The sequence below is a fragment of the Sphaeramia orbicularis genome, chromosome 4, assembly GCF_902148855.1.
Source record: "Sphaeramia orbicularis chromosome 4, fSphaOr1.1, whole genome shotgun sequence".
Lineage (NCBI taxonomy): Eukaryota > Metazoa > Chordata > Actinopteri > Kurtiformes > Apogonidae > Sphaeramia > Sphaeramia orbicularis.
The window spans coordinates 6,280,790-6,295,993 of NC_043960.1; the positions used below are offsets into that span (position 1 = coordinate 6,280,790).

General features: G+C 38.0%; 1 protein-coding gene across 1 annotated transcript in view; it reads right to left on the bottom strand.

The window, feature by feature from the left end:
- LOC115417791 (DENN domain-containing protein 1B-like) overlaps nucleotides 1-15,204 on the bottom strand; it is a 249,488-nt gene that overhangs the window by 113,573 nt on the left and 120,711 nt on the right. Inside the window, 2 exon segments of the mRNA XM_030131907.1 lie at nucleotides 7,871-7,981; nucleotides 10,484-10,537. Of these exon segments, the coding sequence (XP_029987767.1) occupies nucleotides 7,871-7,981; nucleotides 10,484-10,537 (165 nt within the window).

Below are 15,204 nucleotides of genomic sequence, written 5' to 3' on the forward strand. Positions count from 1 at the left end.
AAAACAAAAATGAACCTCCGCCATATCTGCATTTGAATAAATACCTAAAAATATCAATACAGTACTTTTTAATATCGATACAGTATCGTGAAATGAAATATCGTGATATAATGCAGAACCGATATTTTCTAACATCCCTAATCACCACCTCCTCCCATGTTTCTCTGGTTGGTTTCATCACTGTGTTAGCCTTTCCCTTACCCCCCCCCCCCCTGCATTGTGCAAGTCGCCAGTTACCCACGTTGTGCTCTTCCCTCTGTTGCCAAACGCCAGTGTCAGGCCTGGCACTGTGCAGGTGTGCCACAAACAAGTAGGTGGCACCGGGAGAGCGAAAGAGAGGGCACGCAGGATGACGACGGCGGTAACAGCGAACGCCTGGCCTCCCACACATGCACACACTCACAGTGAGACACAAGGCATAAGGTCCAAACACCTGTGAGTGCAGAACACACACTTACACAGATGCACGGAAGGACACACACACCCGCCACGCGCACGCTCACGGCGGCGACACAGACACATGGCACGAGGCTGAGATAAGTCTATTGAGGGGAAAGAGAGAGAGGGGGGGGGGGGGTGATGTCCCGATGTTCTGCAGATGCCCGACACCACGGAGATGCATTAAGACGCCCAGGGTAAGAGGGAGGCGAAGTCGGGGAGGACGAGAAGGTGTAGCCGGCGTGAGTGAGAGACAGATGGACAGAAAAAATGTGTCAGCGAGGAAGAATAACTAAGATGGAAAGAAAGTAGAGAGACGGGGAAAAGGGAGGAGAGGAAGAACAGAGGAAAAGGCAGGAAACAGAGAGACAGCTGGCACTCTAGGGCACGCTGGATGGATAGGCTCCTTGTTAGCATAGGCCTGACAGGCTGATGAGAGGGCTGCTGTCAGCCGGAGCCGGGGCCGGGGCCGGGGCTGTGTGAGTTTGGGCGGTAGGCAGGGCAGAGGCTGGGCTCCGGAGCTGGGGGGCCTCGGCAGATGAAAGACACGGAGGGTGGTGGTGGTGGTGGGGCGGCGGCGAAGGGGGTCCTCCCAACTGACTAGTTAGAGGAAGACCCGATGCAGCCCTATTATACGGCCCTATGACAAGGCTGCACGCTCGACCGGCTCCCGCCCCTGCGCCACCGCCGATCGGCCTTTTAAAACAGTGGTACCATTCACCTCCGGTCACGAAACAGCAATAAGTCAACTGACGCATTGTTGTAAGATCATGATTTATTCCTTTGCTGTTGGCTGCTTGCGAGACGCGCCGGCCATGTACCGACAGACTGACACACTGGGTTCACCAGGGGCTTTAACACAGGCAGCACCTAGAGCAGCAAGAATAAATGCACTGTAGCTGTGTGTGTGTGTGTGTGTGTGTGTGTGTGTGTGTGTGTGTGTGTGTGTGTGTGTGTGTGTGTGTGTGCGGGGCTTTCTCTCTCACTCCCTCTTTTCACTTTCTATTCCCTGTTTCTCTCTGCTTGGCTGAGAGGCTGGACAGGCGGAGGTGGTGAAAAGCAGCTGGATGGTACTAACGATGTTACTAACAATACCTTCTTCTCATACATCCTCTCTCTGTGGCAAGCGCACTATAGAAATATTACCTGTCCATCCGGGCGACTGCGAACACTTACTTTAACAAACATTTTGACAAAGTCTGACATTAATTATATATTTCTCGTCCTTTAAGATATTTCGTCGTGGATAACGAGCCGGGGCGCTTTTTTTTTTTTTTTTTTTTTAGTTTAGTACTGTATGTATACACTTAGAGAATCACGGCAGTCATTTCCACTTGAACTGGGAGGTCAGTCTACCCAACAGCAAAAAATAACGCATCACAGGAGCTGTAATAATACCGAGCCTGCTAGTAATCCCAGCGGAAATGTGAAAATACCTTTGTACTACAGTGCCTGACATATATTGCTACCAACCAAAACACCTCTCCCTGAGGAAGATGGATGGATAGACAGATGAGTGGATGACGGATTGCAGAGGATAAAAGGCTTACAGAGGTAAAGGTCTGACGTGAAGGCTCTTAAAATATCCTGTCGGCATATATTTGTAAAAAAAAAAAAAAAAGACAGAAAAAAAAAAACAAGGCAAGATTTGTCTCCATGCCAGAGAAAACTGTAAATCACAGACAGCAATCACCTCCACCCCCTCTTCCTGCTAAAAAGAAAAACACCTTCACCCTTGAGTCTGGTAATTTACATGGTGTAACCCTTGTGTCACAGCTCAGTGTGCCGCCTGAGACCCCGAGCAGAGGTGCTGCTGGTCTGAGGAGCAAGAGGGGAGACAGGTGAAATTCTCTGAGGGCCGCATCATTTTCACAGCTCCTCCTGATTATGTTTCCGACGGGGAGAGGAGAGCTCGGGTACACTTTCTTTCCCTCCAGCACCCATCACCTCTACAGGCCCCTCCGGCTGTTCAGCGCCCCGCAGCCTTGTACGTACCCCGGGCAGGAAACCGGCTACGGCGCAGATACAGATAGGACACGGGTGACATCACTTCCCTCTCCCATCTCATCTGTCATAAACATTTGGCTCTGCCTCATCAGCTACGAAGATAAGGGCGGAGGATGGAATGAGGAACAGAGGGAGGACGAGGGGGGAGGACGACGCGGAGAGCTTCCCTCCCTCCTGCAGACAGAAGGAACTTTAAATTATGTAAAAGAGTTAAGACGTGTAATAACGGATAATTTAAAGCTTTTTTTTTTCTGTTCGTATCTTGAATATACAGTTGAATATAATCCAGCATTAGTTTGGATTTCACCGCTTGTCAGAGGGCGGCGATAGCGCAGCTGTTTGATTGCAGGACGCCCAGGCAGGAGGATGGGGGTGTGGGGGGGTGGGGTGGGGGTATGAGGGGGTGTCAGGGCAAACGGATCAGTGCAACTCTCTCCTTACAAGTAGCAGAGCCATGTCAGATAAACATTCTCATCGCACTCCTTACGGTTTGATAACATTCAGAACCAGAAGTGTTCAGTTTCGGATCCGGCATTTTTGGAAGATCTCATTCAAACATGACTTTATATCCGAGATGTTTTCTTGTACTGCGCTATGATTTTAACCCATAAAGACCCAAACATCCACCGGCAACCGAAACCATCTACTGATCTAAACTGTTCAATACCTGTTGATTCACTAATCCTATCAATCGATGTAAATATTTGGTGTAAAATACAGTGTGTTGTCTTTTCATGGTGTGGTGGAAAAAATTACTTTTTATATTTTATACTCTTTTAATATGTTATACTGTTAAGTGCATGCTGAGTCACTGTTATGTGTGATGTTTACCACTCTGTAGCAACCCCGACTTGGGGACGAAGTTCTTACCTTGAGTTGAAACCCAAACACCTAAATGTCTGAATGTGTAGATAGAGGATGGCGCCTGTATTTCAGATAGGATTCAAGCAACGTTAGAGTGAAGAGGTCATCATGACCTCTTCACGGAGCAGAGAAGGAGTAGTATGGGGTGGTACGATGTACGTAAGGAATGACATCATAGTTTGAGGGGGTTGGATTTGGTTCTATATAATCTTTAGTTTTCTCTTGTTTAATCAGACTTCATTTACAGAGCTTTGTCTGTGATTGATTTCTCAATAAATGCATTTATTATTTTAACTCTAACTTTCTCCCTTTTTCTTTGTGTGGGTTATCAGTTGAACGGTAAATTTCCATGACAATGGTCATCAGTCATGACCCATTTGGATGTTCAGAAGCTCCATAGTTACCATGGAAACACCGTCAACTTCTACAACATTGATTCACCAGTAAAACCCATGGAGTTGGATCAGTGACAGTGGATGGACACACTGGGTTTATGATCAGTTAATGAGAGATTTGCCTGAAAAAGTCACTTTTTCTTCAGTTTTCCCTGTTTTTGATATAATAATCCTCAACTTTAATCTGATCTTTTAAGAACATCTACATGACCAGTGAAATAAACATAAAAAAAATAGGTGATTTTTACTGGGGAAAAATGCTACATTCAGAGGATAGTATTACAATAAATAGTGATAAATCAGTTCGGAAAGGTTAAATACAGAGAAAAATTCATTCGGGAACTAATGGACCAGTAAAACCCATGGAGTTGGATCAATGACAGTGGATGGACACACTGGTTCATGCTCAGTTAATGAAAGATTTTACTGAAAAAGTCACTTTTTCTTCAGGTTTTTTCTATTTATATATAATAACCTTTGAATTAACTCTGAACTTTTATGAGCATCTACATGACCAGTGAATTAAACATAAGAAAATAGGTGATTTTTACTGGGGAAAAATGCTACATTCAGAGGATAGTATTATAATAAATGGCGATAAATTAATTCGGAAAGGTTAAATACAGAGAAAAATTCATCTGGGGACTAATGAACCAGTAAAACCCATGGAGCTGGATCAAAGACAGTGGATGGACACACTGGGTTTATGTTCAGTTAATGACATATTTGACTGAAAAAGTCATTTTTCTTCAGTTTCCCCTGTTTTGGTATAATAACCTTCAGCTTTAATCTGAGCTTTTATGAACATTTACATGATCAATAAATTAAATAAAAGAAAATACCTGATTTTGACTGAAAAAATGCAAAATACAGAGAATAATATTATAATAAATGGTGATTAATCACTTAAGAAAAGTCAGTTTTCTCTGTTTTGATGTAATAACCCTCAACTTTAATGTTTTTACTTTAAGCTTTTACAAACATCTATGTGATCAGTGAGTTAAATACAGGAAAATACCACATTTTCACTTAAAAATGCCAAATACAGAGAATGATATTAGAATAAATGGGGAGGAAAGATTAAAAAAAAAAAAATAGAGAAAAATTCATTTGGGAACTGGCCCAAAAGTAGCGCTGGGTCTTTATGGGTTAAGAAGCAAGTTAGACAGTGTTATGAAAAATTTAACTTACATGAACAACTGTTTTTAGTGACACAAAAAAGTAAGCAAAAACCATTAAGATATACAGGAGTGAAAAGAGAATACAAAAAAATGGACATAAAATCAGCTTTGTTTTCTTTCCCCCCTTGATTTACACTGAGATTCCGACTATATACTACTGTAGCATCGCAGTACAGCACCCACACCAAGGTTATCATCGTTAACAAAAACTAACGAAATGACAAAAACTAGATTTGAAAAAACATTTTCGTTAACTGAAATAAATAAAAACTATAATTAAAAGAAAAAACGCTAACTAACTAAAACTGTATTGTGTGCATACAGAACTAACTAAAACGGATACAAATTATGGATAAAATTCCCCTTGTTTTCGTCTTTGTCAGTGTCGGATTGATATGAAATTGACTTATTTTGCTCGAGCAATTTTAGCCGGTGGCACCGTACGACACTTCACTTCTCGTCACTTGTGGTTTCCAGTCGTCTTCTGGTCCCCACTCTACCTGGAAACATGGAGACTAAAGTTGGGAGAAAGCAGCAGAGTCCTGTCTGGGATTTATTTGAATATGATGACGAGGAAGATAAAAGATATGAAAAAACTAAAACTAATAGAGGGTATACACGTGACGTCACCGTTAGCGGAAGTTACCGCGGTTCCGTCCACTGAGTGGCAGAAAGAGGAAGACGAGTAGCAGCTTTGGCTTGAATACTGCGAAAACTTTAGAACAATCTAAAAAATGGGGCAGAGCTGTTGTGCCATTGATCGCACAAATACGTTTAAAAAGCACTCGGAGCTATCGTTTTAGCGGCGACCTAAAGCCAAAGACAGAAGAAGCAGATGGATCGCTGCAATTCAGAGAAAGAACTGGAATCCAGGCAACGAAACCTGGATTTGTGGTTGACATTTCGTGTCAGGTAACGTTAATTTATGCTGTGTTCTTGCGTAAAATCATACTTTAAATTACATATCGTTTTGGCTAACGTTACTTCTTAGTAAAGCTCTTAATGTTAGCATCTGTCATTTAGTTCTATGTTTCATAACTGAAACGTTTTTGTCTTCAGTCGTGTGATTCTGAACCTTGTGCTTTACATGATTTGTAAACTAACTTAAACTGAGGCTAACCTAGTTTTCCAAATAAGGGGCTACTCTAGCACACAGCTGTTGGATCTGTGTTGGATCCAGTATTTGATGTGAACTCTCCTTAAATCTCCACAGTACCAGTAGATCATCCACTCACTTTGGTCAATACTAAGGGTTCAACTCCAGTAAATCAGTAGTGAACTGTGAGCACTACTGCTGGGCCTTCACCGTGGAAATCACCGCCAAGAAAATACGTCTGCACTGACAGAAAACCTCCAAAACAATAGTATGTTGAATTAAAGCACTCACCAGCTGGAATCCTCTAATTAACGATGACGAGGATGTCAACAACTCTGTGTCTTTTGGATGCTTTCAGCCTTTGCATTGGGGATTTTCCCGGCGTTGAAATCAGGTTCATATAAATGTCAGTGTACGTGATTTCCGTCCACATATCAATGTTCGTAGACCACTTGTTGTTTGGTAGCTTGTATGGATCCATGTCCAGTCCAATTGTCTTTAATTTCATGTTATATTCCACATTTTTCCCGGTCTCGCTGTAGTTACTGCTATGCTCCGCCATGTTGAGCCGGTTTGTTTTTGCCACTCAGTCTGACTTAGAGGGGCGTGGCCAAGGGGGGAAGTGACGTATGTGCATTCCCTCTATACTAAAATTAAACTAAAACTAGGCATTTAGAAAAAAACTACAAGTAATGAAAACTAGCAAATCTGCTCTAAAAACTAATTAAAACTGAATCAGAGAAAAAAAAGTCAAAACTAAATAAAACTAAACTAAAATGAAAAATCCAAAACTATTACAACCCTGACCCACACAGTTGTAAAAGCAGAAAAAGTCTTTGCACAGTATGGTACTTTTTCATAAAAACGGTTTTGTAAATCATATTGGATGTCTTTCTTTCTTTTATCCTTTTTTTTCGGCTCATAAATAAAGGCTTCGCTCATAATTCCTTAACCTGTTTAACCCTGACCATATTTTCAGGGGAAAAACACCTAAACAAACATACCCAAAGTAAATGAAGAATTCCTTCACAATAATAAAGTTCATGTGGATGTTCTTGGTGTTTATGGACATTTAGAGACCCCACAGAATCTATTCCCATTGTCTAAAATATTGTATCTATTACTATGCCTGAGTAAACTGGAACAAACTAAAAGAGAAATTAGAATTTTTTATCCTCGCCTGTTTTTTTTTTTCGGCTGGATTGACGATACGCATAAATTAATTGTTCGTGTCGGAGATTTTTAATAGCGTATATTTCACCCCACAAAGATTAAAAATCATGTTTGAACATGAAAGTTTGCACTAAAATACACTTTTGATGTACTTTTATTGACATTAGGGTCAAAACTTTGAGCAAAAGTTGAAAAAAAACATTCATTGTCCTGATTTATTATATTTTTATAGTAGATGAATGTTAATATAATTTTTTCAGCCCGTGGGCAGGCTGGTAGGGCTAAAGGGGTTAAAAAAAAAAAAAAAAAAAAAAAAAAACGACATAAAAACTGAACTCGAAGTAGTCAGTGTTCCTGAAAGTAAAACGAAGGCTACTTATGCAACAACTCTGAAGTGAGATAGTCCACATGAATCCAACCGTATCTGACAAGCTAAACTGAAAACTGAGAAGACGAGGACTAATAACGCTTTTTATGACTGAAAGACTCACCTCAACCTAAATGACATTTTTTTTTCAGAAACTGATACCAAATACAGACACCAGCATTGTTTCGAAATGAACCCCCCCCCCCCCCCACACACACACACACACACACACACACTTTGAGCCGTGGTGGTGTTTGAACTGTTCTCCAACACGTCCCCATTGTGTCTGACAGGCCACAGCTGATAAGTGACTGCAGCCGAGAGAATGACTTGGACTGAACGGACTCACAGTGCTAAGCTTGCTTGAGGTAATGATGATGCGGCGTTCGTGCAGCATACTGGCGTAGAGCTGGAGCATGTTGTTGACGTCCACAGCCACAAAGTACTCTGTCAGGTTCCTCTGGAGACAGACAGAAACAGAGGGATATGCAGGTAACATAACAAACTGTCCTTTGCACAACCTGCTTACAGTAAAGTGTCAATACAGACGGTGGAAGTGCCAGTGTGTGCCAAGCTGAGAGACGTACAGTACCGGCTGAAAAAGCACTTGGACTTCTATCTTTGTGCACAGAGCTTTGCAGTAAAAAAAAAAAAAAAAAAATTAGGTGGAACTGAAATACAGCGCCCTGAAATATAAATACAGACTCAGGGATCAGGACTGTGACACTCGCTGTCAGTTTTGTCAATTATGTTGTTTGTTGTCTTTTTTTTTTTTGGCGTCGTTGTCGGAGAAGCAGCTGCACACGGATAATGCAATTGTAAGCAAGACAAACGTACAGGTGTAAATGTGAGGAGTTACACCTGTACGTTTATTTAGGAGGAGAATTTTTTTTTTTTTCTTGAGAATTTGTTGTGCACTGCAAAAAAAATCGCAATCTTATCAAGCGTATTTTTCTCATTTCTAGTCGAAATATCTCATCACACTTAAAAATCAGACAGAAGCACCTAAAGAGTAACTTTTCAGTGAGATATAAGAACTCATTTTTAGACGATAGATCTGGAAAATTCTATTCCAAGAAATCTTACCAAGATAATTGTCACTTGTTCCACTGGCAGATTGTTTTGCTTAATTCAAGATTTTTTTTTGCTTTATTCAAGCAATAAAAAATCTGCCAGTCAAACAAGTGAACATTATCTTAGTGAGATTTCTTGAAATCAGATTTTCCAGACCTATTGTCTAAAAATCAGTTCTTATATCTCACTGAAAAGTTACTCTTTAGGTCTTATTTATGTCTTATTTTAAGTGTGATGAGATATTTGGACTAGCAATGAGAAAAATTCATTTGTACATCATTGTTTCGTATTGTATCGTATTGTATCTTATTGTTTCATATTGTATTGTATCTTATTGTTTCGTATTGTATCGTATCATATCGCATACTTTTGTATCATATCGTATTGATTCGTTTTGTATCATATTGTATTGTTTTGTATTGTATCATATTGCATCCTATTGTATCGTATCTTATTATTTCGTATTGTATCGTATCTTATCTTATTGTTTTGCAATGTACAGTATTGTATCTTATTGTTTCATTTTGTATTGTATCGTATTGTTTCATTTTGTATTGTATCGTATTGTTTCGTATTGTATCATATTTTATCGTATTGTATCGTATCATATCTTATTGTTTCGTATTGTATCGTATCTTGTTTCGCATTATATCATATCGTATTGTTTTGTATTGTATCGTATCTTGTTTTGCATTGTATCATATCGTATTGTTTCGTATTGTATCGTATTTTATCGTATTGTATCGTATCATATCTTATTGTTTTGTATTGTATCGTATCTTGTTTTGCATTGTATCATATCGTATTGTTTCGTATTGAATCATACTTTATCGTATTGTATCATATCATATCTTATTGTTTCGTATTGTATCGTATCTTGTTTCGCATTGTATCATATCGTATTGTTTTGTATTGTATCGTATCTTGTTTTGCATTGTATCATATCGTATTGTTTCGTATTGTATCGTATTTTATCGTATTGTATCATATCATATCTTATTGTTTTGTATTGTATCGTATTTTATCGTATTGTATCATATCATATTGTATTGTTTCGTATTGTATCTTATGATACCTTTTCCTAATGTATCTTATCGTATCCTAATGTTTCGTATCTGCTTGCATCGTTTCATATCCTCTCGTATCGTATCATATCGTATCTAAAACCACAAATATTTAGATTTTGAAACAGACAATTTTCTGAATGTCACTATATCTAAAAATTTTTTTAGGCTTTCTTTTAAATTCTAGCCGAGAGATTCTTCTAGAACCCGAGAAAAAAAATCCTCCAGAATGTCGAAAAATTTGCATCTGTTTACATAACAATAAGTACCAGAGCTCAGAGTCGGCTGTTTGAGCCAATAAAAGAAAACTGTCCTTCTACTTTGTGATTGTTGGCGTATGGTGGGGAATGTAAGTGCCTTGGCAGAGGTTTGCACACTCCCAGTGTTTTCTTGTTGCATAATGTATTATTATGGGGTAGAAAACAGTTGTTCCTTTACATCTGATATTATGGTGTGTGCTGTAAATCAGCGTCGCTCCAGTAATGTTTTTAGACCAGCGTCCCTTGTCAAAAAAACAAGACGCCTGTTGTTTTGGGCTTGAAGTGCATTTGAATATAAAAAAAAAAAAAAAAAAAAAAGAGAGCGTGTTGGGTTTGATTCCCCTAATACCCATGGCAATCACTGAACTAGGATGTTAAAAGTATGAGCACCGCGGGAGATAAAACTGAAACAAGAGGATGATGCAATAATTTCAAAAGGTGACAAGTGTATCTGATTAAAAACGATTAGAGGCAAAGATGTTTCCAGAAAAGAGAAGGATCTCTCTTTATCTCCTCCTGTCTGTTTTTTTTTTTTTTTTTTTCCTCTTTTTCATGAATACTTACGCTCTCAGGGATAGTTGGTAGTCCATTGATATCCGGGGCGATGAAGTAGGAGTGCTGCGAAAAAACACAAACATACAGGAGAAAAAGAAGACGGAAGGTCACAAGTGAAGCATACCACTCACACAGAGAGAATGAGGGGAAGGGGGTGGGGGGGGGGGTGGGGGGGGGGTGGAGAAAAGGCCATTCACTTTGTTCTATGATTTATGGCTCATCTTCAGCTCTGTCTATATGAATTGCTGAGCTGGTGTCTGAACTGTGGCGATGCTTTTATCAGGCCTACAGAACAGAGAAAAGCTCAATAGCAGCTCTGCTCCCTATAGACGCAGACTGGGGTGATGTCTCCGGTGAAAAACTGAGTCTTTATTTAAGCATTAAAAAGGCTCGCGGAGCACCGAGAGTGTACGTGTACATGTGCGCACGTGTGCATGGGCAGACGCACACACACACACACACACACACACGGGTTGTTTAGAGGATCACAGAGCTGCCTGTCTCAGTTTGGGAGAGCAGGGCAGGTTCGGTGTTCAGATCAAAGAGGCCTGAGAGAGGTGCTGTTTGGAGACAGGTAGACAAACCACCGACTCAAACACATTACCGTGTCTCTCCACGCACCCCTCTCCTCTATATCCTTGGTACACCTGCGTTTCTCCGGGCCCCCTCACCCGACCATCTGTTGCAGGTCCTCGCTTAAATCCACTGTAGCGTGTTACAGTCGATTCAATTAGAGCGCCTGCACAGCACAGTTTTAACCATATTTACAACCCAGCTCAGGTGAAAACTAAGACACCACCATGAATGTTTACACCTGAAAGCCTTTAAAAACGTCTTACAGATTTACACAATGTGTTATTCCTGTGGATCCAAAATGTTGAATTTTACACATCTTTCCTGAGCAGTTTCACGTAATTGGAGGAAAAAGGAAACTTTTAAATTTTTGTTTATTACGAGCCAAACAAGTTATTTCTTTGAAATGGAAAGATATTCAAGGACCCACAGCGAACCAATGGATTAAAGAAATGTCTTCTAACCTGGCAATGGAAAAGCTGGCGTACCTGGCTAAAGGAAAGATCAAAGACTTTTATAAGATCTGGACACCTTTTTTTGATATTTTTTAAGGACTTGTCTGTATAGTTAAGTTGTGTCTGTCAAGTATGTTTTGTTGCACTGGGAGCGGATGCTATTGTGTGGGTGGGGGGTGGTAAGGATTGTTTTGTTGTGTTATGTTTTTTGCTTGTTCTTATAAAACAATGAAAATGACAATAAATATATTTATGATAAAAAAACAAAAAAAAAACGTCTTATAATGGTCACAGTCCAATAAAGAAAATTAGCGACTTGGATTTTCGCAATGTAGGGATTAGGTGTGTGTATTGGCAAGAATCTGGTGGTACGATACAAATCACAATACTTGGGTCACGATACGATATATCAGGATATATTATGATACTGTTAAAAAGGCAATTTTGTTTGTTTCTTTTTTTTTTTAAATTATTATTTCCTTGAAGAATTGAATTACACCAGAAATACACACAAATACTAAACACATTTTTATTTGATCAGAACAGGATCTAATGCTGTATCACAAAATTTCCCTGTGTTAAAACTTAAATTCTGTTTTTACAGACATTACAGTTTAAGATCCCGTTCAAATGTTCATATTCTATTAGTTCAGAACTAACTAAACATTATTTTTGTGCAATACCAACAAAGGAACTAACATTATTTAATAAAAGAGTGTTAAATAATAATAAATTTTATATATATGTATATAAAATGAACCTCCACAATATCTGCAACTGAATAAATACCTAAAAATATCAATACAGTACTTTTTCATATCGATACAGTATTGTGAAATGAAATATTGTGATACATTGCAGAGCCGATATTTTCTTACAGCCCAAACAGGGATTGTGTTATGATAAGGATGTGTTTGTGCTTGTCTTTTTGTGTTTTATCAGATTTGTCTTAGTTGTTTTACAGGATCCTTACATATGGGTGGCATTCTAATTATGTTGAACAGGTTGGAATGACTAAAGAATATTCTATTCTATTCTATTCTATTCTATTCTATTCTATTCTATTCTATTCTATTCTATTCTATTCTATTCTATTCTATTCAGGGTTCCTACAGGCTTCTACAAGTTAAATTTACGACGTTTAAATACCTCTTAGAATTTAAAACCTTTTAAAGACTTTTTTAAGGTATTAAATGCAGATTTGTAAATTTAAGACATTTAAGACTCTTTAAGACCCCACGGGAACCCTGTCTAATCTACTCTATTCTATTCTGGGTTCCTACAGGTTTCTACAAGTTAAATTTAAGACTTTTAAGACTACTTAGAACAGAATTTAATGCCTATGTCACATCCATACTGGCAAAAATTTGTGACTCTTAGAATTTACAAAACTGTATATATTTACTCCAATGCTTTGATTCCCATCGTTCCGAGTCATTTCTCACCGGGGGCTGAAAAGTTACAATAATTGGTTCCTAATTTCAATATAATTGTCGGCTTGAAATGGGTGGAACTGAGTCGACTAATGTTACTTTCTTTGCAGTGTGGACATTTAACAGACACATTTAAACACAACACAGGGAACAAGTTTATGGCAACATAACTGAAGACCTACCAGATTAAGTTTAATACCTAAATGCAGATTTGTAAATTCAAGACTTTTAAGACTTTTTAAGACCCTGCAGGAACCTTGTCTATTCTATTCTATTCTATTCTATTCTATTCTATTCTATTCTATTCTACTCTGGGCTCCTACAGGTTAAATGTAAGACTTTTTTGCAACATATTCTATTCTATTCTATTCTAGGTTCCTACATGTTAAATTTCAGACTTTTTATGACCTATTCTGTTCTGTTGAACCAGGAGTGACATAAAACCCTGGTGGAGAGGCAACCAAGATGTACTAAATGCACTAAACGGACTGAATATTAGTGTAATTCCACCAAATGAAGTTTCAGAATTCAAGGTTAGTATTGCATTGTTTAAGAATTAATATAATCTTGTTGTCTTTAAATGATCTGAGGTCTCAAATCACTTTTTTTCCTGCAAACAAATGCTCTAAAATAACTACTTTAGGCATGAACTGATCTGACATCGGTCTAATGCTGACCCAAACCATAGAGCTCATCTATTGGCTGATTCATTTGGTTTAGTTCTATGATCTCCTCCTCAGACCTAGGAAAGTTCAGATTTGTGCTTTTTTGGCAGTAAATAATTGTCTAGGGTGAAAACAGCATGCTGCAACAATTTTTTAGATACATTTTTTATGGAATGTCCTTCACAGTTTTTTTTTTTTTTTTTTTTAATATAAAACTGTAAAAGCCTTTTCCTGTAAAGACAAAACTGTCTCTCAGGGTCACAGGAGGACATGGGAACTACAGCTCAAATATTCATCCCAGTATGATCTCAAACAGGCCGAACCAGTAAAATAACATTACCTGGAAATAATGACAACTCCAAACTTTTCTCTATCTTTTAGTGTGAAAAAAGTCAAATTACATTATGAAATTTTTACGTCTACAAAAAATCTGAATAACATGAACAACCTGAAATTTCTTAAGAAAAATAAGTTACATTTTAATAGTATTATGCCTTTTCATTTACACATGTGCATTACAACTTATAGATGACAGTGGATCTACAAATACACAAAACATTTAATAACAGGCAGAATATTGTTAAAACTGCACTTATTTTACTTAAGACATTTTAGGTTGTTCATATTTGTTCAAGTTATTCACATTTTTTTGTGAAAGGATAGTTTATAAATATAAACACTTTCATAAAATTTTACTTTTTTACACTAAAACAAAGAGACAAATTTGGAGTTGTCATTATTTATAGGTTATTATGATATGATTTTACTGGTCCGACCCACTTGAGATCATATTGGTCTGGTTGTGGAACCTTAACTAAAATGATTTTGACATCATTAATTGTTAATATCTTCAGTGTAATTGTTGTATTTCACAAATTCATCCTGGATTGGACCTTTGGCGGGACGGTTTTAGTCCACGTGCCGCATGTTGGACACCCCTGCTCTAGAATAAACAAAGGCAGATTACACAGTATAACATGTAGTGGTGTCTTAATTTTTTTCCAGAGCTGTAAATACATACCATCATAAACAGTAAAACTTAATAAAACATCACTGAATATGTGAAATGAAGAAGACAGAGCAGCCCCACAGAGTATCAGAGGTGTTTCTGATAAGATTAGAAAACATCCATCACAGTTTGACAGAAGGAGTAAAAAGTTAAGAAAATGTACAGAAATATTAAAAAAAAACAAAACAAACAAAAAAAAACATGTTCATTATGTCATATTCTGGTTTGATGCTAATGGTGTTAACACACGGAAGAAGATTAGGGCCACTGGAAAAAAAATAATTCAGGTCCAATGTACTGTATATATATTTTTTATTATTGTTATGAGAAAAAAGTTAGAATTCTGAGATTAAAGTAAAGTCAGAATTCTGAAATTAAAGCCAGAATTCTGAGGAAAAAGCCAGAATTATGAGAAAAAAGTCAGAATTATGAGTTTAAAGTCAGAATTCTAAGGGTAAAAAAAGTCAGAATTCTGAGAAAAAAGTCAGAATTCTGAGAAAAAGAGTTAGAATTCTGAGATGAAAGTAAGAATTCTGAGATTAAAGACAGAATACTGAGTTTAAAGTCAGAATTCTGTGAAAAACAGTCAAATTCT